At 37.5% G+C, this 27,512-nt stretch overlaps 1 protein-coding gene across 1 annotated transcript in view; it reads right to left on the bottom strand.

Annotated features, from left to right (window-relative positions):
* gabra2a (gamma-aminobutyric acid type A receptor subunit alpha2a) overlaps positions 1-27,512 on the bottom strand; it is a 353,372-nt gene that overhangs the window by 117,408 nt on the left and 208,452 nt on the right. Inside the window, exon 7 of the mRNA XM_051928333.1 lies at positions 12,181-12,324. Coding sequence (XP_051784293.1) covers positions 12,181-12,324 — 144 coding nt within the window. The remainder of the gene's footprint in view (positions 1-12,180; positions 12,325-27,512) is intronic.

Below are 27,512 nucleotides of genomic sequence, written 5' to 3'. Positions count from 1 at the left end.
CCAAATCCTTTAGAAAGATAGCAGTAACATGAAGAGCGGTCAAATCAACTATCTGGTACATTCTTAAAAAGAAGGAACATACTGGTGAACCCAGCAACACCAGAAGGTCTAGAAAACCTCAGAAGAAGGGCAGATTAGATTTTGCCAGAAAACATTTTTTTAACTCCTGCCCAATTCTGGAAGAATTTCTTTGGACAAAGGAAACTAAGATCGATATTTATCAGAATGACAGAATGAGAAGAGAACTTAGAAAAGAAGAAACAACTCATGATCTGATAAATTCCATATCATCTGTGAAACATGGTGGAGGCAATGTTATATCAAGGGCATGCCTGACTGCCAATGAAGGTCAGTCACAAGTGTTTATTATTAATATGAACACCGGCAGAAATAGCAGGATGAATTCTGAAATGTACAGGGCTATACTATCTGCTCAGATTCAGCCAAATTCTGCAAAGGTTACAGAATGACACTTCATAGTACAGATGGACAATGAGCCAAAATATAATATGAAAGCAAATCAAGACCTTTTCAATGTAAAGTAGTGGAAGATTCTTCACAGGCAAAGTCAATTCACTGACCTCAACCCAATTGGACATGCATTTCACTTTGAAGACAAAACTGATGGCACAAAGTCCAATGAACAAGCAAAGCAGCAACTGAAGACAGCTGCAGTAAAAGCCTGGCAAAGTGTCACTAGTCTGGAAACCCAGCATTTAGAGATAGCCATGTGTTTCAGACTTCAGTCAGTCATTGAATGTAAAGGATTTTTCAACCAAATATTGAAAATGATCATTATATTTATGATTATGTTAGTTTGTCCAAATACTTTTGAGAGACCCTGAAAAGTAGTATACATGTATAAAAATGTCTGAAATTCCTAAACGGCTCATGTGATATTTTTGGTACACCCCTTAAATTAAAGCTGGAAGACTACACTTTAATCACATAATGATTGCTTTATTTCTAATCCATTGTGGTGGCATACAGAGCCAAAATTATGAAAATTGTGTCACTGTCCAAATACTTATAGATCTGACTGTATTCTGAATTTTATTTTCCATTATTATTAACCTAGTGTATTAAGTTTCAGCTTATAGTAGGAACAGTGGCATAATAGCCTTCCTATTGTAAATAAAGTGATATATTGTGAAAATTCATTTTAGAAAAATTCTATCGTAGCTAGCATCAAACTTTCTTCAGATAATTACAAATAAAATTCTATCTATCTAGCTAAACATCTTAGCAATAAAGAAACTAGAATGAGTTACATCTTAAAGCACTTCTGTGTTTTACTGATATAATACATATGACGTTTTAAAACATTTATAGCAAGTAGAGAATGGTGTTTAAACATAATCAAAAATACTACAAATTAAAAATAAACTATGATGAAAACAGGTTATGAGGATGGCATATATACATATATATATATATATATATATATATATGACTAAGTCAGTATGATTGGGGGGGGGGGGGGGTGGTATAGTTTAATTATTGTGTACATGTCCTTATTAAGTTGGCATATGGTGGATTTATGTCCAAGTGTCTGCTGATGGCGTTTTCATCTGATAGCCAAGAACCAAACTGTCCAGCAAAGACATAATGCACCTAATATCACTTTGCCAAAAAACTCACTTTCATTTCAATGGCAAGTATTACACACAGAAAGAAGGCATGCCAATGGGATCACCGTTATCTGGACTCCTAGCTGAACTGGTAATGCAACGATTTGAAAACATAGCTTTATCCCAGATTACACCCAAAATTTGGATACGCTATGTAGACGACACATTCGTCATATTAAGAAAGAACCAGCTGAATGAGTTCTACAATCATATTAACATAATATTCCCTGCAATCCAGTTCACAATGGAAAAAGAAATCAACCGACATATCAGCTTCCTGGACATTTACATCAAAAGAAATAGTGACGCCACCCTGACCACAAGTGTTTACCGCAAACAATGCAACGCTGACAAGATTCTACACTTCGCCAGCAACCACCCGGTATCTCATAAACGGAGCTGCGTGAAAACCCTATTCAAACGAGTCCACACTCATTGTAATACCAAGGAAACAAAATTTAATGAGAGACGCTATCTCTTCCATCTTTTCACCTCGAACGGATACTCAAAAACATTCATTAATCGGAGTCTACACAGCAGACGCCAAAGGAATCAGCATACAATCGACTTAAATCAGAACCCCCACCCCACCTGGCATTCACTCCCGTATCACCATAATGTGTCAGAAGGCACGGCACGCACCCTGACCAAGTGGGGCATCAGAATAGCACATAAACCCACAATCTGCGCATGGTCCTGTTTAATGCTAAAAACAAGAAATCGACAGCCGAAACACGAAACGCAGTTTATAATATTCCATGCAATTCTTGCTCAGCGGTATACATAGGACAAACGTCAAAAAGAATCTCAACACGTGTACAGGAACATCGCAATGCCGTCAGAAGAAAGGACGCACTATCGTTGATATATGCACATACTAAATCGACAGGACACACATTCAACTGGGACAACGTAAAAGTAAAATTTAAGGGCAGTACTAAAAGTGCCAGAGAGTTGGCCGAGTCTTGGCTATCAGATGAAAACGCCATCAACAGACACTTGGACATAAATCCAGCATATGCCAACTTAAGAAGGACATGTACACAATTATTAAACTATACAACCCCCCCTCCCCCTTGATCATACTGACTTAGTCACCTCCAACCCCTGACCCCACTGAATGTGTTGCTATATATTGCCTTTGATTCTTGTAAGTCTAAGCATTATCCTCTGATGAAGACCCCTGATAGGGGTTGAAAGCTCAGGAATAAAAAACTATTTTATGATACGTGATTCGTTTTTTCTCCCTTCGTGGATCTCCAGCTGCAAATATGCAAACCGTATCACAGACCTTCTCTTCCATTCATATATATATATTATATATATATATATATATATATATATATAGTCACACACGTGCGATTAGGAGGCAGTCAAAAAGCCCAAAGGTGAGTGAAACATTGCAAGATGAGGGGTTGTCACGTGGTACTTACCGAAATCTCTTCATCTCTCAACAGGAAAACAGAAGAAAAATAACCAACTCTATTTCCGGGTTCCAAAATGGCCACCATGACGTCACTTCCGGTGGTCCGATAGGACATCACATCCGGCCATTACAATTGACTTCATTTCCAGCTCCTGCATTCAACATTACTTCCTGCCAATCATTTCCTGTTCCCATAATTCAGTTCTGTATATAAATGGCATCTTGTCCCTATAACTTTGTCAAACACTGCAATATAGTACTTTTGATCACTGACTTTGCTATTTTGCTTTATTTTGTCCGTAGGACAATACACGGGGATGGTCCCCAAAACCGCCCGCCAACTTTAACACTCCTCCCACTTCCATTACCTTCACATTGTTTTCCTTTAATTTCTGATCCCGTTCAACAACTATATGGCAACATCGACTTCTCAACTGTGACTCCGGAAAAACTCAGTATGCGAGCTATATTAAGCGTCACCAATGAAGACTCGCTACATCTTAATGAACAAGTACTGAAACTTATCCCTACTGACGAAGTAACTTTCACCAGCGTTGACTCCATCGTCACAGACGATCCCACAGATCAAGTTTCATTCCCCGAAGAATTTCTTAAGAGTCTTACCCCCACTGGCATGCCTCCGCATAAACTCAAAATTAAAATAGGTTCAGTAGTCATTCTTCTCAGAAACCTCATGCCAGCAAGAAGTCTCTGTGATGGCACTAGACTGACTGTTACCAGCATTTACCGCACAGTACTGGAGTGTAAAACTATCGCAGCTCCTACCTCACAAACTGTCCTTATTCCCCGGATATCCCTGACACCATCAGATTCAAATTTGCCTTTTACTTTTACACGCAGACAATTTCCTGTTAGACTGGCCTTTGCAATGACAATTAATAAGGCACGGGGCAAACTTTCAAAACGATATGCCTGTATCTGCCAAAACCAGTGTTCAGTCATGGACAATTGTATGTTGCTCTCTCTAGAGTTCCATCCTTTCATTCACTCACAGTCGTATCCTCAAACCCACCCCATTTGGACAACTGTGTCGTTCAGGAAGTGTTCACCCATCAATAAATAATTATGCGGTGTATGCTACGCCGCGGGTTGGCTAGTATATACATAAAACCCAAACACCACTGACTCACTCATTACGAAATCCCACGACCATGAGGACTTGGGATTTGAAATTTGGAATGTAGGTTACCCTTGGCCCATAGGTGCTCTCTAGGAAACGGTTTTAAAAATTTCGTGCTCCAAGTGCGAAATTTCTTATACTTTTTTAGACCCGTTTGAATGTCTGTCTGCTTTTCACGAGAGAACTACTTAAAAGATTTAGAGCGGGTATTTTTCTATAATTTGCTTTAACATTCCGTTGATTTAGTGACTCTCTCATCGTGCTAAGTATCATATTTGCGGTTCATATGTATTAGCGCGAATCTGAGAGAGACTCATCGGGCTGCAGGGAGGGGGAAGAATAACGTAAGGAGTAGAGAGCTGGGCGGGGCCCTCCTCATTGCCCTATTTCACTAATATGCGGGTGAAGCCGCAGGGGATGGCTAGTATATTATATATATATATATATATATATATATATATATATGTCAGGCCTGGGTCACAAATTTGCACAGGAGAGCAAAGAAGGATTTCCGAGAAGTAAAAGCTTTGTTGCTGTACTGGCAGAAACAAACAAGACCTTTTCAGAGGCAGGCTGCCCACACTGGAAATAATTGTCAAACGTGATGGCTCAGCTGTGACACCAGGTCAAAAGAATACAAAGTCTGCTTCTTCAACTGGGTACAGCGGCTCGGGAGCAGCGACCGGAGCAAAAGGGGTCTGGGGGAGAGAGGAAAGGAGAGTGACACATTAGCGTGGCTCTGTGTTTTAAATGTTCGAAGCCCAGCGCAAGCCGATGATCCCACACAGAGGAAGGGGAAGAGTGAGCAAAATTGTGTTTATTTCCCATTAAAACACTGTTTAAAAGGTGGTTTCTGAAGAGCGGCCTTGTTCCCAAGCGGTGGTGGTCACAATATATATATATATATATATATATATATATATATATATATATTCACGGCATTCAAAGTCTGTGTCACAATCTGTTAGTGTGGGTGGTTACCTACCAGGTAACGCTTTGTGGTTGGCCAGCAATCTGCTAACATCCGCCACGGTGCCCTCAGTTTGTGAAGAGCAGATCATACAATGGTTGCAATAGTTTATATATACTGTATATATTTAACACCCCATACCAAACTTTCATAATAATCTAAAGTTTGGCAGATTAATTTTTATTATTTTTATGAAAATGTACAATAGCAAAACTTTAATGCTTATGCTAGTGAATACAAATCATTTTAAGGTTAATCTACTTTGCTTACTTTTGTTGCTTTGTGTATAATAAGTGAGAAAGAGAAAGCAATTAAATAAGCGAACAACTAAATTAAGTATCTGTGATACCATGATTATGTTCCAAATTTCAACTTTTAAATAATTAAGAGGTAGGAAATAAAGATATACTGTATAGTTTTGAACCTGGCAAATTATCGAGTAGAATAGCATAAGACATTAGCCATGAGGCAGCCCTACAGGCTACTGAATAAATCTTGCAAAATCATTCAGCCAGACATGAACTCCAAAGGAGGTGAAGAATTCATTTTATAGGTGTTGCAAGATTTTATTTTCTCACCCTTGATAAAAATGTTGCATGAGAAATGCAGCATTTGATAGACAGACCCCATTCAAAGCTGAGTATTTTCAACAAAATATATCTGATTTAGCTTTAGCTTATTTCGATTCTGTACATATCTCTGAATTGCATCTTTTTCCCCTGAGCATCAGTTCTGAGTTTCTCTGAGCAGACATAAACACACTATCAAAAAAAGCTTTGTTTTTTTTTTTTCCAATTAATGACTATCAGTCGAGAAAGAAACAAAAAGGCCTTAATTTAAAAGTAATATAAAAGCAGAATATTTTTATAATGAGAAAAATGTTTTTACTACTTGCATTTTTTGCTATTGGCTTGCGTATGGGTATAGCCAGTAGCACTGCTAACTGACAGTACCTGACCCTCAGTTCATTTCCTAATGTTTTTCCTTTTTATTTCTTATATTTCCTCTGTGTAATTTAACTTCTTTCCAAAATACAAAAGAATGATAGTTTGTTTATCAACAACAAATTCTCAAGTTTTAAATGTGCGCGGATGAGTGTGTGAATCATAGTTGGAGTTTACCATTTAGGCTTAGGGGGCAGACAAACCATAAAAAATACACTGCAAAAAATGCATATGCAAATCCTAGACAAAAGAAAAAAAAACTTTAAATGGGAGTTGTTTTGCTTTTATTTAGCAAAAAAATCTGCTAATGGTGTAAGCAAACTTTCCATGACAAGATTTCTTAAAGCAAGCCAAATAATTGTAATTACAAAGTTTTTGATAATTCAGTAATAATTCTTACAATAAGGAAAACACGATTTAATGTCAAGATATGAATACTTTTCACTTGCTTAGATTTCACTTTTTGCAGTGAAGTCTGTACAGTACTGCTGCATATTTAAATCTCAAACCACATATACAATTCTCGTCATATAAAGGTTCAATATAATCTAAATCTCACCTATAACATGTTTAAAACTTTCAAATTCTGAAAAAGTACACAATTTCAGTTAACGAAACTGAAATGACTTTTTTTTTCTGCTTATTGTACTTGTGACAAAATACACGTTCTTATTTTCAAACAAGTTACCAAATGAATGCATAGCATCAGGTGTTCTGAGAATAGATTAATTGTTTTGAAAGACATGCTGGTTAGGTAGATTGGCGATGAGTGTGTGTTCTTCCTGAGATTATTTCTATCTTGCACCCAATCACCTTCCCTGCATCCCTGATCTGGATAAATGGATTTAGAAAATGGATGGATTGATTGAAATTTAAAGCACTTTTAATGTTTTCTTAATTTCATCAAAGAAACAGTTTTCTTATTAAACATTTTGTCATGGTGGTGTGTGTGATGTGTGACTGAGGTTTGCTCAGAGTGCTGTGCCACTACCTGTAGAGACTTCACACTTCAGCATAAGACGCAGGCATACATATGGGCACACATGCGTGTCTTTGCAGTCATTTAAATTACAGGAGAAGCTGTCTAACATGTAAAAGAGGAAAATACTGTATACAAATTATACAAGTTCAAGTGACCTGTCGGGGGACAAATTTGAAACAGTAATCTGTAATTTATGTAGTACAGAACGTTTCTCTGTTTTAAAGACAGGTGACGTGCAAGTAAAAGTTGCTTAGGTCAGATATTCCTTGATAAGCAACATATTTACTTTAACTGTGGCATTAAAATAAAAATAAATAACTTTTGAGGGAAAAAACAACCCTTTATTGGAGATTTACTTTAGCAATATAGTGCATCCATAGGGAGGTCAATGAACCTCTGGCCCCCCTTTTCCTTTGCCTGTGGTATGAAAGATAGACAGCATCATGTCCAAGGTTGGTTGTTGCTGGTGACTATATACTTGACAGCTTCTTACAACAGTACTGTATACTGGATATGCATAGTGCAAAAAGTATACCGAAAGGTGTTTTTAATTCCCTTAAAGCCATTGTCATAAATTGGTTATTTTAATGATCCACGTCAACACTTTTACTTTCTAGAACTATTCATCTAAATTTACGCCTCTGAAAATGAACTCCATTATAATTTATTTTGCTATGCTTTCTAATCTTACCATTTACAAGTTGGAAAATATGATTAAAACCTTTTATTTCCTTGTGTTATTTTCTTTCAGACTACCTTACTTAATTACACTTTATCTTACAAGATTCCAATATTATTGTTATTTAAAGCCACACAGCTGAACTAAAGTTTCCTGCAACTTTCCAGTTGTAATTAGTTGCTTTGCATCCGTAGCAAATTGTTTTCCATTTCTGATGTTGTTATCAGGTTGGATACTTTATGGTAATTAGGTTTTCATAGAGAAATGTATTGTGCTGATGGTTAATGACACTGTATAAAATAAATGTTATGTTATTAAATTTCTTAGATTCATTTGCACTTTCTAAAATAATACTTTTTGGACTTAATATTTTAGGAAAAATCTGATATTTAAAAAACTGAAACCATGCTCAACTATCTTTTTCCTCTTTATTCATTAAAGCATATGATGTATGCAAGAGTGGTGTTTTTAGCTTAATCCCTGTTTAAAATCAGAACCTGCTTTTGCTCAGAAATAAATGACAACATACAGTATGTGATTAACAGTGTATTGAAAAATATAAGGACATGATTACCATATCCTAGAATTTAGATTCAATGTTAAAACTGAGATCTATAGGTAAACTTTCATTGTTACTGCGTGCACTGAATGTTCCAGCATTAGAAGTGGTGGTATTGGCAAAAATCCATATCACATGTACATAAAAAACTGCATTCAGTATATCATGGAAAATTGCAAAAAAATGAATATGACAAGTAAGTTGTGTTTGCTATAAACATTGATTTCATCAATATATTAAATTAATGAGGCATATTTACTACTTATTTAATTTTTGCACAACAGCACCATCTTCTGGAAGATGGGGAAGCAGCATCCCACTTGCCACTAATACCACTATAGCTACTTTTATAGAACTGAATATATCCTTTAATTGTGTTAAATAGGTAGCCAATATGCCTACTTTTTGAATATCACTTAAATTTAATTGGCATAGTGCAATACAATACAGGTCCGGTCAGGTTGGGGAACATGCACTGGTACAGCATGTTGCTGCATCCACCACATGACAAAACAGCTCGGGATCCCAATTGACCCTGTAAGCAGACATGCGGTCCAGTCTCACCCTCCAGAAATGACCATCTATCTGCTACAGCCAGGTGTTATGTGGTCATCATCTTGGTCCGGTCCAGCTGCTCAGGTTCTCAAAAATGAGGATCCTGCAAGGCAGATCATCCTTGGGGAATCGTGCCACATGGTCGTACTACCCTAACCAGTGCTTCCTCACAATGTGCCACATTTGGGACTCCATGAGCAACCACTTGTTTGATACAAAGTCAAACCAGCGGTCCCCAGTGATTGTCCAAAGAGATACAGTACCGAAGGAGTCCAGTCTTCTTTTTAGGTCACTGGATAACATCCATGTGTGATGGTGCAGGTTGACTCCTTGCTCCCACTTCAAATTTGGGAGCCTCTTCAACCCAACATGTCTATAACGTAACTGGATGAGCTGAGGACACTCACAAAGCAAGGGGTAGGTGGAACAAGTGCTCAGTACTTTTATTAAGAGCAGTCAAAACAAAACAGTGTTCAAAACAATAGTGCAGTGCTCTAAAATGTCCAATAAATAAATAATCCAATAAAATGAAGTAATGGTGAAGGTTAAAACAATCGAATAAAAAATTCTTTTAAAATGAGGTTAAAAATGTGGCAGGAAACTGTCCCTAAAAATCAAGTCCTTAAAAACAGATGTCTCCTTGGCTAAACCCTGAACGGGTCCTTGTAACCAAGGAGGTGCCTTACCAGCAATTCAGCCCATCTTTGTTGCTTCTCCTAGGCTCGAGCCCCGGTTGCTGTCACTGGCTCCCAACAGGACACCCTATTGAGTCTCCGACTTCCACTGCCAGGCTCATGCCCCTGTGGTCCATGGCACCACCAGCCGGAGAACTCTAAAGAGCCTCTCACTCCCCTGCAGCCGTGCTGCTTCTCTCTGGAGATGTCGTTACAACCAAGTGGCCATCAGCCCCAGAGTGCCGTCAACAAGCTCCGAGAGACTTCCTCCTGGCTGTCTGCCTTCTCTACCTTTGATCTGCTCATTTGCACCAGATATCTCCTTCACTCCTGCCTTTTCTCTCTGATATCATATTTTAACTTTTTTTTCTTTTTTCTGTTCTTTTTTTTAATTCCTTCTCATTCTTCCCTCATCCTGCTCTTGCACTTCCCTTTTAAAGTGGGGACGTGGCACAGCTCTTGGCAGTAATTATGGTCATGGGTGTTCCTGCACCTGTGCACTAAGTGCAGGGCCGTCTGCTCCTGCATCGGGCACAGAAACTGCTCTTGCCACATTACCACAAACCCACCTGAAGATGTGAATCTGGTGATTATTTATTTAAAACCATGCCAACAGCCACAGACCTCAATTTACCACAGTCTCACAATCATATAGCAAAACAGGAAGAACTAGGACTCTGAAGACGTGGACCTTCATCCTCTTGCAAAGATATTGAGAGTGCCACTTACCCCTTTCCAGCAACTTCATGACTCCCGTGAAGTCTCAGGATGTTACACAGGGTAGCTCGATCAGCTAAGTTGAATGCTTTACGAAAATTGACAAAGGCTGAAAAGAAACTGTGCCAATATTTATGTTTGCACTTGATGGGAAACCTCAGTGCTACTATGCGGTCGATGGTAGACTTCTTGGGCATTAAACCAAATTGCTCTGGGTGCTGGTAGGTAAGCAAATGATCACAGATCCTATTGAGGATGACCCTAGCAAGGACCTTACCCAGCACTGTAATCAGTTATCCCCCTGTAGTTGCCGCAATCCAGGCAATCACCTTTCCCTTTCCAGAGAGGAATGACAAGTCCCACTTTCCAGTCAGTTGAGATGATGCCCTTCTCCCAAATGGAAGCAGAGATTGCTTGCAGTGCCAGAACAGCCTTACCACAAGCATGGAGACATTCCTGGATACCACAGATCCCTGCAGCCTCCCTTTCCCTGAGCTGTCTCAGTGAGACTGAATGGTTAACAGCCAATTGGAGGATTAGTCTCAAGAACCGTGGACCCAGAGAAGTCCAATGTCCTAGACAGAGGATCAGCTTTAAAAAGCTGCTCAAAGTAGCCAGTCCAGTGGGTCACAACTACAGCATCATTCATAAGGACTGTTCCAGCACCTGCCCTGACTGTGACTCTCCAAGAAACAGATATTGATGTGTGTAATGCTTTGATTCCTCTGGTAGCAGGACATGGGTTACTACACCATAGATGGTTTGTCACTTGCTCACAGATTCCTCTAACAAACACCTCCTTATTTGCCCTCAAAGCCCTCGCAATTGTCCTTCTCAGTTCTCAGTAAAGACTGAAGTTGCCATTAAACCGTGCACTGCGACTCCTCTCAATGATATCCAGGGTGCCCTGCGAGATGAAATACTTCCTTCTGTGGGAACACCAGCAACACCAACACAACCCTCAGCAGCCTTCTGGGTCTTGTAACGGAAGGTCTCCCACATCACATTAGGATAAGCAGTCACACCTAAGTCTGCAAGTTCTTTACACAAACTGCATATAAACTCATAAGAAACAGCCTGATTTTGGAGTCTGGCCAGGTCCAGCCTCATTCTCCTAGTAGGTGGTAGTCTACTGGACCTAAGCTGGATCTTCAGAGTAGCAACAAAAAGTCTGTGGTTAGAATTCACAAACTGGGCACTTCTGTAGACCTGGTAGTAGTGCCTGGTCTGTGCACCTCAGAGAGTGCCACCACTGAAATGCAGAGTTTACAAAGCTCCTCCAACATCAGACAATATGTCACATGCACCTACCCAGATGTGCCACCTCAAATTGGACCCTAGTGCTGCTGTGTACCAGGTGACGTCTCACCACCACACCAGTTCTGATCCCTAACAGGCCTGACCTTTTTCTGCTCTTCAGTGGTTTCGACTCCTCTGGGGATGAACCTCCTGAGGGCTTTGTCTTGCCACCTTCATAATGTGAGCAGCTTTCCTACGGGTGAGCAGAGCTAATCCAGCGGAGAGCAGAAAGGAGTCCTGTCTGCCATTTCTGAGCTGCGTGAAGATTTTATGGTGGCTAGGGTGTTAATCCTACCACAAACCCCCAAGTTTTCTCTGGAAGTTGGAGGACCACTTGCAGTGCTGGACAGTTTAACATCATACTCATGATGTTACAATACAATACATATGCACTCCAATATTTACAATTACTTTTCACTCACTTTATGTTTAAAGATTCTGCCCTTAAAAGTTACCTTCTTCTTCAATGCACCAATGGGAATAAGCATAGCGCCTTGGCTGCCCATTTATGGAATGTAATTCAAATATTCTTTTTATGATTACATTAAGTAAATTTATATTGCATTAAATTAAAGAAATTATTTAATTTTTTTTATTCCTTACCTGTACTGGATTTTACAGTTTCCTTTCCAACAGTTTGTCCAAGTAAATCATACTGGTTCAATCTAGATCCATCTTCTGCAACAACTACTGATTCAGTAGCATTTCGTGTCCAAATATAGGTTACTTCTGATGTTGTATAGGCATCTAAAAAAGAGAAAAATAAAATCTTACCCAAAAATGTAAGCAGTAAAAATTATTTCTCTTTCCCATATGTTACAAAAAGTAACAATGCTGAACACTAAGAATCAAACAATACCTCTTTAATTTAAAAGAACGTTTCATTTAGCAGACTTAAAAAGACAATTGTCTTTAGTCTGCAGACATACAAGCATATAACAATGAGACCTGGCACCCCATCACTAGTCATTTGGCTACTTTGCATATGAGAGTAAAATTACAAGCCTCTTGCAAAGGTCATTTCTATTATTTTACTCCATTGGTGTTTATCTGCTCCGTATTGAATTCAGCTGGCAATCAGTTTCACACAGTATACCAGGGTATCTTATCTGGATGATCTAACTTGTAGTTAATCAGTAATGTGGCCAACCCTGAACAATGAATAGATATAAGAAAATATTCAAGTCACTGAATATCCATGAGCCCAGTTAAATAAATCATTAATAGCTGGAAATTTCTACAGGAGAACGTTCACAAGAATTCATGCAAGAAGAAGACAAGTAAGGGAATCAACCAAGAGATTTGTAGTAAATTTGAAGGAGTTACCAGCCACACTAACTGACATTGGAGAAACTATACAGACAACTGCTTCCTGGGTTCATCACAACTTTAGAATACAGATTGCCAGAAGGCACATGAGAAATTCTGAAATCAGCTAGAAGATTCCATGGTCTGATAAAACCGCAATTTTTGCTTTTTTGTACCTCAGACAAAATTCCATGTTTGGCGTAAGCCAAAGACTGCACATTATCAAAAACACACGTCCGTTACAGGAGATGGACGTCTGAACCGGAGCTCCATTAGCAGCGGCTTTATTTTCCCACGTATTTCTTATTATTTAGAGGTATCCTGTATTTACCCGACCCAAGGAACTTCCACTACAATATATAATATATAAACATGAGTAACAAGAAGAGAGGTCAGAAAGAACCGGAAAAGAAACTTAAAGCTACATCAAAGCCTGGACAGACATCAAGCCCGAGCACGAGGTACGGCCTCTCGGAGACTGACCTGGAACAAGCAGACGGATGCGCAGACTTCTTAGGAACCCTCTCCACTGTATCGTCTTCAGTCAAGAGCGAAAATGGGAGTGAGGGTGCAAGTGATGCAGGTCACGATGGATCGTCAATTTCAGAGGATCATTCGAAACTAGAAAAGGCCCTGCAGTACGTGCTCTCATCTACTCATCGCGAGCCCGCAGCATCGGCTGTAATAGGAGCTGCAATTCCACCTGCGGAGCACGAAAGCCGAAGTGATCTGTCCGAACTGAAAGAGATGATCGCATTACTGGCTACTGCCACGAGTGAGCTTAGGAAGGAACTTAAGAAGGATAACAAGGACAAGGAAATGCGTCTATTTAATCGTTTTGACGCAACCTTTAAAGGCATATTGGGGAAATTAGAGGAACACATTGAAGAAAACAGATCCAAACTGAAAAAACTTGCTGGTCAGCTGGATGACGTTGCCGATCAGCTGGGTGACGTTAAGCAGGCATTCACGGCTCAAATTGAAACGGCGGAACAATTGGCATCTAACGCCGATGAAAAAGCTAAAGCTGCGAATTCCGAATGCAAAAAATTCGGAGACAGACTTGCAGCCCTGGAGGATGGGTACAGAAGGAATAATATTAGAATCGAAGATCTACCTGAGAAAAGAGAAAGTACAAACCTAGTGAAATTTGCAGTAGAATTACTTTCTAACATAATTGGAGATGACTTTAAACCAGATACTGAGATAGCAGCAGCCTATCGTATACGCAGTTCAAATACCTTTAAACCTAGGTCTTTTATTGTTCGCTTTGAGCGACTACGATGTAAGCTTGAAGTGATGGCACTTCTCAGACACAAGCAAGAGATTATATTTGAAAATAATCTCATTTGTATTTTCCCTGACCTTTCACCTTTAACAGCTGCAAAACGGGCAGCCTTCTTCAACATTAAATAGCTGTTACGGAAAGCCGATATCAAATACAGCCTCTTGTATCCCGCCAAACTGAAAGTGAAAGTTCATGGCCAATTTTATGTATTTTCAAGCAAGGAGGAAGCTGAAAAGGAATTAAAGAAGCTGTTCCAGACACTCTTTTGAAAGACAATAATGAGCCGTATTCTGTCATGGCATGGCAAGGAGCTATCACCTGCTGTCTGATCCACTTGTAAAGATATGGGTATTATAATCATACATCCTTATCTTTACTTGGAGGCTATATGTTTATATTTTTTGAGTAAGCCTTTTGTTTTAATTACAGTTATAGACGTGAGTGGGTGGAAGTTACAGACGTGAGTGTGTGGACGTAATTAGAATAGGGTTTTTTTTTTTTTTTTTTTTTTTTTCTTTTACTACTCTAAAGGAGACTGTTTAACATCATACCCTTGGTTTATTGTTTCTATTAATGCATTAGGATTTACTATGCTTATCGTAGACCACTTTTTAACACCAATCCCAGGGTTCATTATTTTATTATCTTATTATTTTAAAATTGCTGAAGATTATATTTTAAGCTTAAAGACTGTTAATGATTATATTTTTGGCAGATAGTATTTAGACTTTAGCTGCAATAGATCTCTACTTTTTAATTCTCAAAAAAAAATTCTGATGTTTCTTGTTTTGTTTTGGACGTGCTCTGTCTCTCGGTATGTCAGAGGACTGGGACATTGTGAAGTGGGGTCTAGCCTCATGTGGGAAGGCAAAATGGGGGGGTGGGGGATAATGGGGGGAGAGAAGGAGAGCAGGCTATATCTAATCTATCCTTTTAATCCTTATAATTATAACTATCAATACAACAATAGGCTGTATGGCAATAACTCGTGGGGAAATTGGAAATTAAGATTAAAACTGCCTCATTACCAGTTAAGACTATAAAATGACATTAAAGATTCAGAATCAACGTCTCCATGATGGGACAGTTAATTTTGTGAGCTGGAATGTTGAAGGCCTGAATCACGAATTAAAGAGAAAGAAAGTATGCTCTCACCTAACAGGCTTAAATGCTAAAATAGTATTTTTACAGGAGATCCACGTACTAAGCAAGGATCAGTTCCGGCTACAAAAAGACTGGACTGGCCAAATGTTCCATTCTAGCTTTACAAAGAAAACTAGAGGTGTGGGAATTCTCATACATAGAACAGTCCCATTTATAGCATCAGATGTACTATTGGATCCTGAAGGGAGATATGTGATGGTTATGGGCAACTTATTTAACTGTAAAATGATTTTGATAAATGTTTATGCACCCAATGTCGATGATAAGGAATTCATCCATCCATCCATCCATTTTCCAACCCGCTGAATCCGAACACAGGGTCACGGGGGTATGCTGGAGCCAATCCCAGCCAACACAGGGCACAAGGCAGGAACCAATCCTGGGCAGGGTGCCAACCCACTGCAGGACACACACAAACACATCCACACACTAGGGCCAATTTAGAATCGCCAATCTACCTAACCTGCATGTCTTTGGACTGTGGGAAGAAACCGGAGCGCCCGGAGGAAACCCACGCAGCCACGGGGAGAACATGCAAACTCCACGCAGGGAGGACCCGGGAAGCGAACCCAGGTCCCCAGGTCCCCCAACTGCGAGGCAGCAGCGCTACCCACTGCGCCACCGTGCTGCCCGATAAGGAATTCATGCAAAATCTATTTGCATCCATTCCCAATGTGAACACTCATAAAATTATAATGGCTGGGGACTTTAATTGCGTTTTAAATCCACTCTTAGATAGGACTCCTGCCACAGGGGGGTCGACATCTAACACTGCAAAGACAATTACACAGTTTGTAACTGACCACAACTTATCAGACTCCTGGAGGTTTCTAAACCCAAACTCAAGAACATATTCGTTCTACCCACCAGTGCATCATAGCTACTCAAGAATCGATTATTTCTTTATAGATAATAATTTCTTTCCTACGATTAAATCTTGTAAATACGACACAATTGTTATCTCAGACCACGCATCTCTAGTTTTGGAGCTAAAATCATTATGCCCCCCACACTCACCTCGCAGATGCCGCCTTAACCGTCTTATATTAGCGGACGAGAACTGTACGGAATTTATATCCAAACAAATTAGCTTCTTCCTAGAGACAAACACACGCTCAGAGGTCTCTGCAGGAACACTCTGGGAAACTTTAAAGGCATTCTTAAGAGGACAGATTATTTCATATCTTTCCCACAGAAATAAATTAGAAACCAAGCAAAGTGTCAGAGCTAAGAAGCGAAATTACTAGAATAGATGAAAAACAAGCCAGGCGTCCAAGTGAGGCTCTTCATAGGAAAAGGCAGACTCTGCATACAGAACTCAACATCTTGACAACTAAAGAAACTGAACAACTTATTTATAAATCAAGACATCATTACTATGAACACGGAGAGAAAGCTAATAAGCTTTTAGCTCAACAAATCCACAAGCAAGAAGTCCGCAATGCAATCCCAGTAATCACCAACATGAATGGAGATGAAATCATTGACCATAAAAATATAATGCACACATTTAGAGAATACTATAAAACTACTGAGTTTAAAGAAGACAACACACAATCTAATGCATTTCTGGATACATTACAGATACCACAAATAGATACTTTTATTGCTGAGGAACTGGATAAACCTCTGACCCTAATAGAATTACAAGATGCTATAAAGTCACTTCAAGGCGGGAAATCAGCAGGCCCTGATGGCTACCCTATAGAATTTTATAAGAAATTCTCCACTCAGCTAGGTCCCCTCTTATTGGCAACATTTACAGAAGCTAGAGACAATCAAATTCTACCTCAAACTTTTCGTCAAGCATTAATCACCGTCTTTCCTAAACAAAATAAAGACTTGTTACAATGTGCATCATACAGACCAATTTCACTTCTGAATAATGATGCTAAGATACTCTCAAAAATTATAGCTAGAAGGATGGAGAAAGTGCTGTCTTCGGTAATATCACAGGATCAAACTGGATTTATTAAAGGCCAACACTTATCTTCTAATCTTCGACGCCTGTTTAATGTAATATATTCACCAGCAAAGTCAAACACCCAGAGATATTATTATCATTGGATGCAGAAAAAGCATTTGATATGATTGAATGGAACTAACTTTTCACTGCATTGGAGAAATTTTGGTTTGGCCCGAATATTTGTGCATGGATCAAACTACTGTACACCAGTCCAGAAGCTTCAGTCTGTATTAACAACATTTGTTCAGACTACTGTAAACTAGAACGTGGCACCAGACAAGGATGCCCCTTGTCACCACTGCTGTTTGCAATCGCCATTGAACCACTGGCGGTCCAGTGTCGAAATTCTTAGCAGATGATATGGTTTTATATATATCAGACCCAGAAAACACTGTGCCTGCAGTTTTAACAGCACTTTCAGATTTTTAAAAGATCTCTGGTCTCAGAATTAATTTGAATAAAAGTATACTCTTTCCAGTGAATTCACAAGCTTATAATATCAGATTGGACACCCTACCTTTTACCATAGCAGTTCAGTTTAAACACCTAGGGGTAATTATCACATGTAAACATAAAGCTCTTTATCAACAAACTTTTGCCGTCTGTATGGAAAAAATTAAGCAACACTTGCATAGATGGTCAACCCTTCATCTCAGTCTAGCCGGAAGAATTAACGTTGTTAACATGAATATCCTGCGGTGGGTTGGCACCCTGCCCAGGATTGTTTCCTGCCTTGTGCCCTGTGTTGGCTGGGATTGGCTCCAGCAGACCCCCGTGACCCTGTGTTCGGATTCAGCAGGATGGAAAATGGATGGATGGATGGAAGATGAATATCCTTCCTAAGCTTCTTTTTTTATTTCAAAACATCCCAATATATATTAATAAATCATTTTTTAAGCAATTAGATTCAACCATAACCTCATTTATTTGGAACTCAAAACATTCACGTATCCGAAGAGCGACCCTACAAAGACCTCAGGCAGAAGGTGGCATGGCTCTACCTAATTTTCAGTTTTATTACTGGGCAGCAAGCATACAAGGTATAAGAACCTGGACACAAATAAATGAACATACACAGGCCTGGTCCGCAATAGAAGTAAAATCCTGCAGCACTTCTTTATATTCCTTGCTCTGCGCTCCAATAAATGCAAGTTATCGCAAATATACTAATAATCCAATTGTGCTTCACTCACTCAGAATGTGGAACCAATTTAGAAAGCAATGTAAGATGGAAAATCTTCTATCTGTGACACCTCTGCAAGAGAACCACCTCTTTCAACCCTCGCAAACATATCCATATTTTAATATCTGGAAAAGATTTGGGATTAAATTGCTCAGATATCTTTATATAGACAATATCTTTGCATCCTTTGAACAATTACATTCCAAATTTAACCTTCCTGCTACACATTTCTTTCACTATTTTCAAATTAGAAACTTTGTCAAACAGAACCTGCTCGATTTTCCTCATCTCGTACCCTCCACCATGCTGGAAAAAATACTGCTCAACTTTGAGGACTTAGACACCATTTCTGCAATATATAAAATTTTATTAGAGTCCCTTCCCTTCAAAGATCCAAGAGGACAATGGGAAAAAGATCTCTTAATTAATATATCAGAAAAGGAGTGGAAGGTAGCAATGCAGAGAATTCACTCAAGCTCCATATGCGCAAAGCATAGAATTATTCAACTCAAAATTATATATCGAGCTCATCTGTCTCGCTTAAAACTGTCCAAAATGTTCCCAGGGCAAGATCCAACCTGCGAACGCTGCAACCAAGCTCCTGACTCACTGGGTCACATGTTTTGGGCATGCACCAAATGACCAACATTTTGGACCAAAATTTTTAAGTGCCTTTCAGAAAGCCTTGGTGTCACAATCCCTCCTAACCCATTAATAGCTGTGTTTGGTGTTCTTCCAGATGGATTTCAAATGGATAAGAACAAGCAAACTGTGATTGCATTCACTACACATTTGGCACGCAGACTGATTTTGTTAAATTTGAAGAATCCTAACTCTCCTCTGATAAGTCAGTGGGAAACCGATGTTTTATATTATTTGAAATTGGAAAAAATCAGATTCTCAGTTAGGGGATCTGTACAGAATTTTTTCAAAACCTGGCAGGATTTAGTCAATAATATTTCAGAATAAGAAGAAATATTTCTTTTCCTTCTCCATTTATCTTTTTCTACCCTATTAAACTCAATAATTTAGGCATGTTTACAAGCCTTAAGTTTTACTCCTTAGGCCATGCCCTCCTTCTCAGGGTTGGGGTTTGATTTGTTTTCTTATTTTTTGTAAAAATTGATCTATATGTACTGAATGATTACAATAAAATTAATAAAAAAACAAAACAAAACACACTATCTCCACCATGAAGCAAGGTGGTAGCATTATGTAGGGATGCTCTTTTGCAGAAAAATGCAAGGAAGCCCTAGAGGAAAACCTGATACAGTCTGCCAAAAACCTGCACTTTGGGGAAAGATCTGTTTTTCAGCAAGACGATGACCCCAAGCATAAAGCCAAAGCCACACAGGAATGGCATAAAAACAATAATGTTAATGTCCTGGAGTGGCTGAGTCATATTCTATATCTTAATCTAATTCAGAGTTTGTTGCTGGAGTTGAAAAAAGGCTGTTCATTCGTGATTCTCATGCAGCCTGACAGAGCTTGAGCAGTTTTTTAAAGAAGAATGAGGAAAAATGGCATTGTCCTGATATGCAAAGCTGATAGAGACCTGTGCACACAGACTCAAGGCTGTCATGGCTGCCAAAAGAGCATCTCCTAAATACTGACTTGAAGGGGGTGAATAACTGTATTATTATTTTTATATAACTTGAAATAATTTAGTCAAGTTTAAACTGATATTTTTTTCTTTGGCATTAAGGAGTCTTTTTCTTTTGATCAGTGTCCAAAAGCCAAACTAAGTTCTTCAATGTGGTATAATAATATGACGTAAAATGTGAAAACCTCCTAAGGGCATAAGTAATTTTAATTGGCACTGTATAGAGCACTGCATCCATAATGAGATTCCCCAATATGTTAAAAATATTTCAGAAGAAATCCTACAACACCTTTAAAATGCATGATGTTAAATGTTAACCTCATATGATTTGAACAAAGAAATGCTTTTAATTCAAGCATCCACATGAACTCTGGCTGTTGGGCCAATTATTACAACCTTTTTCAGTTCCAGTCATAATGACAGGCTACATCTTTTAAAAAGTAATACTGAGAGCTCTTTTTAGCAACTTGTAGACAGAGAATGAGATGTCCATGTTTAAAGAAAATACTCAATACTGACACGCACTGTATCTTTTAAAATAAGCGGGAAAATGAAAAACCGATCAAATAACTGAATATTTGGTGTTTTATTAAAAAAAAATCACCTTAAAAGCAATTTCCAGATTTAGAAAGAATAAAAACACACTTTGTTTTAATCATTCCATTAATGGGTTAGAACTTTTACTAGGTATTCCATCTTTACAAAACGAATGAAAGCACAATTTGGTAACAGGTAAACTTACCAGTACATTATCATTGTACCTTTGATATTTAGAATACTTTCTACATATAAAATAAATACATTTATTAAAAATAAACTATTTCAAAATATAATTTGCTGTATAGTATGTCTAAAGTCTCCCATCTTATATTAGAATGAATACATCATTGTATTTCAGTGGGACTTTGTGAGACCCCAAATAAGAGTATAATTTAGGGTCCTTTCTGTCACTGGATCAATGAAGTACAATTAGTAATTTTTTCTGGTACTTTGTTTTTTTGTTCAGATAGCAATGTTTGACTATTACGTTTGGGGTTGTTAGATATATCACTTTGTATTTTTAGATTCTAAAGCTTGGTTTGTGCACCTTTTGTTTCATAATTAATTATTTCTGTCATTTAATGGTTCAGTGCCCTAAAAACTTTGTATTTTTTGTATTTTTTAAATTTTTCACCTATGTTTTTTTCTCATTTTCTTTTCATTTTGACCTTTGGATTTTTTTTTGTTAAAGGTGTGTTTTTAACTTTGTTTTTTCCTCTTTTAATACATTTTTTAATAGTTTAATTATTTTGACAGATATCCCCCTATATTGGGCATATTATCATACACTTGGAAGGGCAGAGAACAGAACGACCTCTGAAAATACAAAACCTCTGTAACAATATTTTGCATGCATGCACAGACACAGACAGTCAATTACAACATTTCTAAAAAATAAATCATTTATTATGTTCAAACAGTTACTCAGTACTTGAGTAGTCTTTTCACCAAATACTTTTTTACTCTTACTTGAGTCATTTTTTGGATGACTACTTTTTACTTCTACTTGAGTAATATTAATTTGAAGTAACACTACTCTTACTTGAGTACAATTTTTGGCTACTCTACCCACCTCTGCATGTAACACAAAAGAGGCTGTCTGTTTACTGACTATTCAGAATTCTAATTTATCTTCGCAAAGATAAACATTTTTCTAATACTAAGTCTTCAAGGATGATGTCTGATGTTGTGTGAAGCTGTTGGTGTTGTTTCTCCAGGTTCAAGTGGAAGGTTCTTCTTGCACTGGAGTGCACCCTTTCTCTTTGTGACTTGGTCCTTTGCTTGTGGTGTGCTGTGCTTTTCTCAGTTAGGTTCTTTGCTGTGTTGTCTGCAACACTGAAGAAAGCATTACTCTTTCTGGCACAAGAGTATACAGTGGGATGCAAAAGTATTCAATCCCATTGAAAGTCGTCATAATTTTCTGACAAAAGATTTGTACACATATTTAACAATTCAGTATTTTTTAATTTTTGTGATATCTTATGCTGTAACAATACATTTGTGTTCATCCATTGTCCCTTCAAGTCTGACAAGATTCACAGTCCCAGCACATGAAATGCATCCCCATAGCATGATGCTGCCACAGCCATATTTCATTGTAGATATGGTGATTCTTGGGGCATGGGTTAGTGTTAATTTTACACCACATATATCTCTGTGAAGTCTGACCAAAAAGTTTTATGTTGGCATCATTTGACTATAAAAACCTCTCCCACATCTTAACTGGGTCTTTCTCATGCTTTGTAGCAAATGTCATACATGCTTTTATGTGGACCTTTTTAAGGAATGGCTTCTTTCTTGCTACCTACCTGTAGAGGCCTGTTTTATGGAGAGCTCTTAAAATTATGGACCCATGCACCTTCATTACAGTTTCAGCCAAAGAGCATTAGAGACTTCCGAGAGTGAAGGTTGGATTTTAATAGCTTCTTTCACCAGTTGACAGCTTGCTCTGATGTTTAGTTTTGAGGGATGGCCTGTCTTAGTAAGAGTCTGGGTACTGTGATGAACCTTCCACTTTGTAATGATGGATCCAACAGTGCTTAATGGGACATTCAAACTCTTCAATATTTTTTGTAGCCATTTCCTACCATGCACATTTCAATGACTTTGTAACATCAGCAGAATGCTCCTTTGTCTTCATTTTTGGAATGATTGTCCAACAAAGACTATGGCTCATACAAAGGGTGCTTTCTATATCCAGAGAGATATAAAGGACTCACAAGTAGTACCTAATTATGTTTAATTATGATCAAATGACTGTCACTTTGTGTCGTTTGTGATTAATTTATAATTTGTATAAACCTGGAGCTTCCAAAACACAGAAGTTTTAAATACTTGCGCAAACACTAACTTTTGAGTATTTTCTATTTCAGTTAAATATTTCACAAAAAGGTTTATTTTTACTTTGGAAATGAATTGTACAGCATAAGAGTTCACATTAAAAATGCTGAATGGATACATATTTGTGCAAATCTTTTTGTTATGCAAAAAAGTATGATGACTTTCAAGGGGATTGAATAATTTTGCACACCACTGTAGATACTGAAGTTCCCTTCATGATGTAATTGTTGCTTTCAGTCTTCTCAGTCTGGGCTCAGTGACTGACACAGAGGTTGGCTTGTCAGAATGGATCTCAGCTTTCAGGTTCACAAAGAGAGTGGCTCATCAGCCTTTACATTTCAGAGAGGAGGGGGTTTTAGAGAGTGCAAGTGGTCATTTCAGAGGGTACCTGCAGCTTTTCTCACCAATTGAGATGAGTGAACCTAGTTTTTGAAGGAAGATATAAATATAACCTCTTGTGTCTGTATCAGAGTCATTTCCACTTACAAAACCAGTGTCTGCTCATAGGTACGTTATTTTGTCCATCACAGTTTATCCTTGGATTGTTACTGAGTCTGAACTGGGGTTGCCTTTTATTTCATTTTGATCCTATTTTGACATTCATGTAGTATATTTAATCTTTGCTACTCAAGCTAAAATGACAATGTGGGTTGGTCATCTCTCTGCTGGCACAGGTGGATGAGCATAGTGGCATGGAGGTAACTTTGAACAGCTTTGAAAAAAGACTTTTGAGCGTAAAATTTGGTGGTTAGTTCTTAACTACTAAGCAAAGGATAATGTTTAAGAATGATGCCTTTGGTGGCAGTTCTCAAATCCACAGATACTACAGACTTCCACTTTCCCTTTTAGGTATGACCAGGTCACAGCTTTGGTAGTCCTGTGGTTACAGATTTGTGCAATGCAGAGATTGAATGACTATGGATTTAATACTGTAAAGGCTTGAGAATAAATATTTTCAGATTACACAGACTCCTGGGCATATTGGACCATTTTGATGCTATTATAAGATAACATTTAAAACTATTAATACTTTTGTCCAGCAGTGTAAATCCCTGGCTATGAAACAGGCCATAGTATTATTGCTATGTTGTGTGATTTGAAAGTCAAAAACTGTAGAATGTCTTTGTGAAATATGAACAAGAACAATAACTTCAATTTTGCACTACGATATCCATATATGGTGAAGGTTAGCTTCTGAAGTTTAAAATGAAACAAGAAGTATCAACTGTGACAGAATATAGAAATAAAGATATCACTCAAGTAAGCAGGGCAGGAGTAAATCAGCATTTTAGCGCTTTTACATGGTCAAGTGTTTAGTGGTTTTTGTATCACAGTCAGTAATTATATTTTTTGAAACACCCAATAGGAAGGCACAATTCAGTTTAGTTTAGTTTTAGCTCCTTGTCTACTAAATTTTTTTTTTATATATAAGAGTTGAATTTCTAATTTTATAAACCACAAAAATACAAGCTTTTTTCAACCCAATTCTATACATAAAATCCAATGCAGCTGGCTGAATTTGACTCAATTCTCTTTAAGTACAATACATGGCTTCAGCTTGATACTATACTGATACACATAGCAGTTAGTTTTAGGCACTAGTAGAAAAAAAGTGTCACTAATATTTAGGATATTTTTGCAAAGACACACTGTAAATGTATTTAGGGAATTTTATTTTAGGGTATTTTTGACAACATAAGAATCAATGTGCAATTATGATTTGATGGTTCTCCTAAAGTAGGTCAGTGAAATTCGCAGCTCTGTCATATCAATGTAATTTTTCTTTTTTCTCCAGGATGTCTCACTTTAAGTGTAGTTATTCTAAAATAATTGTGGAACATATTATTGTTGCATACAAATGCTTAAAATATCTTTAATAAAATGCATATTTAAAAAGATGTTTTTTTCCCTTCCTGTCAAAATTTGCAGGCAGGGTGCATTGCACACTAATAGCATAAAAGTATAAAAACATAGTACAGTTTCTAATTTTGCTTAGTTCTATGTAGGATTTTATCATCTAGTTATCTTTTAAGGAACACATAAATGAAACATGACATTCGTAGTCTGAATGCTATAAACATCTATGGGAAGTCACATTAGCAAAGTCTGTAAGCCATTTTACTACATAACTAATAAACCTGGCAATGGCATGTTAGTGGGTGTGTGGGTAGACTTGCAGAATTGGGACAGTTGGACAAACATTGCAAAAACTAAGTTCTAATAAAATAAATGCATTTTGATTCACTAAATTACATAATAAAAGATAAAATATACTTGTTCTCATCACTGAAAATAATCCCCTGAAAACATTCAGAAGTCTTGTTTTTTCTTAACTCTCAGAAAACTGAAACATTCTTAATAGCTGTCTGGTCATTAAAGTAGCTACAGTATAATAATTACTCATTCAAGCTCCTCTATGTTAAACCTTTTTATTTTGTTCCATTATGGAATCAATGTATTTTGTTGAGATATCTTAGCACTGTGCATCATAAAATATCTCTAAAATGTCAAAGAGAAAACAAAACTCTGCAGCAATCTCTAAATTAATAATAAATAATCACTAAAAATGACTGATTGCCTAAGTGTTCATTCCCACAACTGAACAGCAGTCCAGGTAATTTACGCTCATTAATTTCACTACAGAACCCAGTGGGGTCTGTGCACCCTATCATTATTAGCTGCAATTATTTAAAAAAAAACGTTTGGGAATGCAACACTTTTCCTTGCTGTCGATGTCAAAAAATCAGATTGTTGTTTGGCATTTTAAAGCCAATTTTCTTGTGTTGGTAGGAGGTCTGGCTTCCAAACAGTTTGTATGCATTGTTACCAGAGACACAGCTTCACATTCTTCATGAAAAGTGTTATGAAAACAATATGCTTTGGATATACAGTAAGTCTGCTGTTGTCTCGGTCTCTAGCTAAGTATATTTGAATTGTTTATGTGAGTGCTGATATTGCCATCATACAGTTGTTTTTGATGGAAAGTCCACCTCACTTCTTTTAAAAACATATATACTATAATTACAGTCTGTGAAACAACTGTAACAATCAGTCATAGCAATTACAATTTCACCATCTTCCATTAGTTGTGCATAAATGGTAGTATATACAATTGATGTGTCCAAAGGGAGGACAGCCTGTGCCTGTCTGCACAAGGAAACAGGTCTTTTAAAACAAAGTAAATAGTGTATAGAAAACCATTACACACATGTTCAAATGGATCTAAAATATCTGAAGCATACACACCATTACTAGAATTTCAGTTTTTGTTGGTATAATAGATAAGATCTAGACCAACTATGTCATCCATCCATTATCCAACCTGCTATATCCTAACTACAGGGTCACGGGGGTCTGCTGGAGCCAATCCCAGCCAACACAGGGCGCAAGGCAGGAAACAAACCCTGGGCAGGGCGCCAGCCCACCGCAGCCTTTAATAACATCTTGTAACTAAAAACAAATTTACGTTTACATATTACATAACTCACAATATTTATCTGGATGATTTAACCAAAATATAGTATTCTTCACACAAAATGTAGATTAAAGTATATTGTATAATTACATATACGTATTTGCAAACCAATATTTTTCCATAAAAAACATAAATTTTTGTCTTTATCTGTATATGAATCTACACTAGTATGGTATCTATGCACTGATACAGTATAATATAGTGATTACTGTCAGAAACCTACAAATTTAATATATACTTCATTATGTGTTCCCTTTTTATTTAGGTGTGACCCTTTCACTATTAAAATGTGTCATAGTGGTTGACACTGCTGTTTTCCAAGACTAAGTTCTTAAACAAATTAGAATCATTAGGTATCTACAATAACTCTAAAATTTGAAGTCTCAGTTTTTTATGACACACTACTACTTATATGTATATAATTGAACACCAGTCCAAAACAGATTTTGAATTTTATTCTGAATTTATCATTTTACAGATGGGTAAGGGAACTCATTTATGTGAAAATATGGACTAATATAAAACATTGTTTTTTAGATCACTAAGAACAGTACATACCTTTCTTGCAAAAAAGTCGTAATAGACCTAAAATTGTACAAGAATTGTAAATACTACAAAGGAAACCAGGCATATTTTAAGAGCAGTCCTGCAAATGTATATGATGCTATACTAATGTAAAAATATACCCTAATACATTTAAAAAACTGTTAAGAATAGACTCAAGTTTAATTGCATCTTTTCACAATTTGTACACTCTCACATTACTGAACCATGAAGAACAAAATAGCTGGAGACAATATATGAACATGAACTACTGGAGCAGAAATGCAAGTTTACCAAACAGAATCAAAGGGTGCAAAACAAATAAAATATAGATAATAGTAATTTTCATAAGTAAATAAATATAAAAATGACAGGACAAAAGGCATTTTATGGAAGTGGAAGCAGGGTTTATGTTCACCCTTAAAAATAAAGGTGCCAGATTAGTTCTTCAGGGCCATGCCATAGTTGAACCAGTTTGGTTCCAAAAAGACCTATCCACGTGAAGGTTCTACAAAGAACCTTTAT

Source organism: Erpetoichthys calabaricus, chromosome 5 (genome assembly GCF_900747795.2).
Source record: "Erpetoichthys calabaricus chromosome 5, fErpCal1.3, whole genome shotgun sequence".
NCBI lineage: Eukaryota > Metazoa > Chordata > Cladistia > Polypteriformes > Polypteridae > Erpetoichthys > Erpetoichthys calabaricus.
Note: the sequence above shows the minus strand (reverse complement) of the source record. Positions and strands in the feature narration are given on the sequence as shown.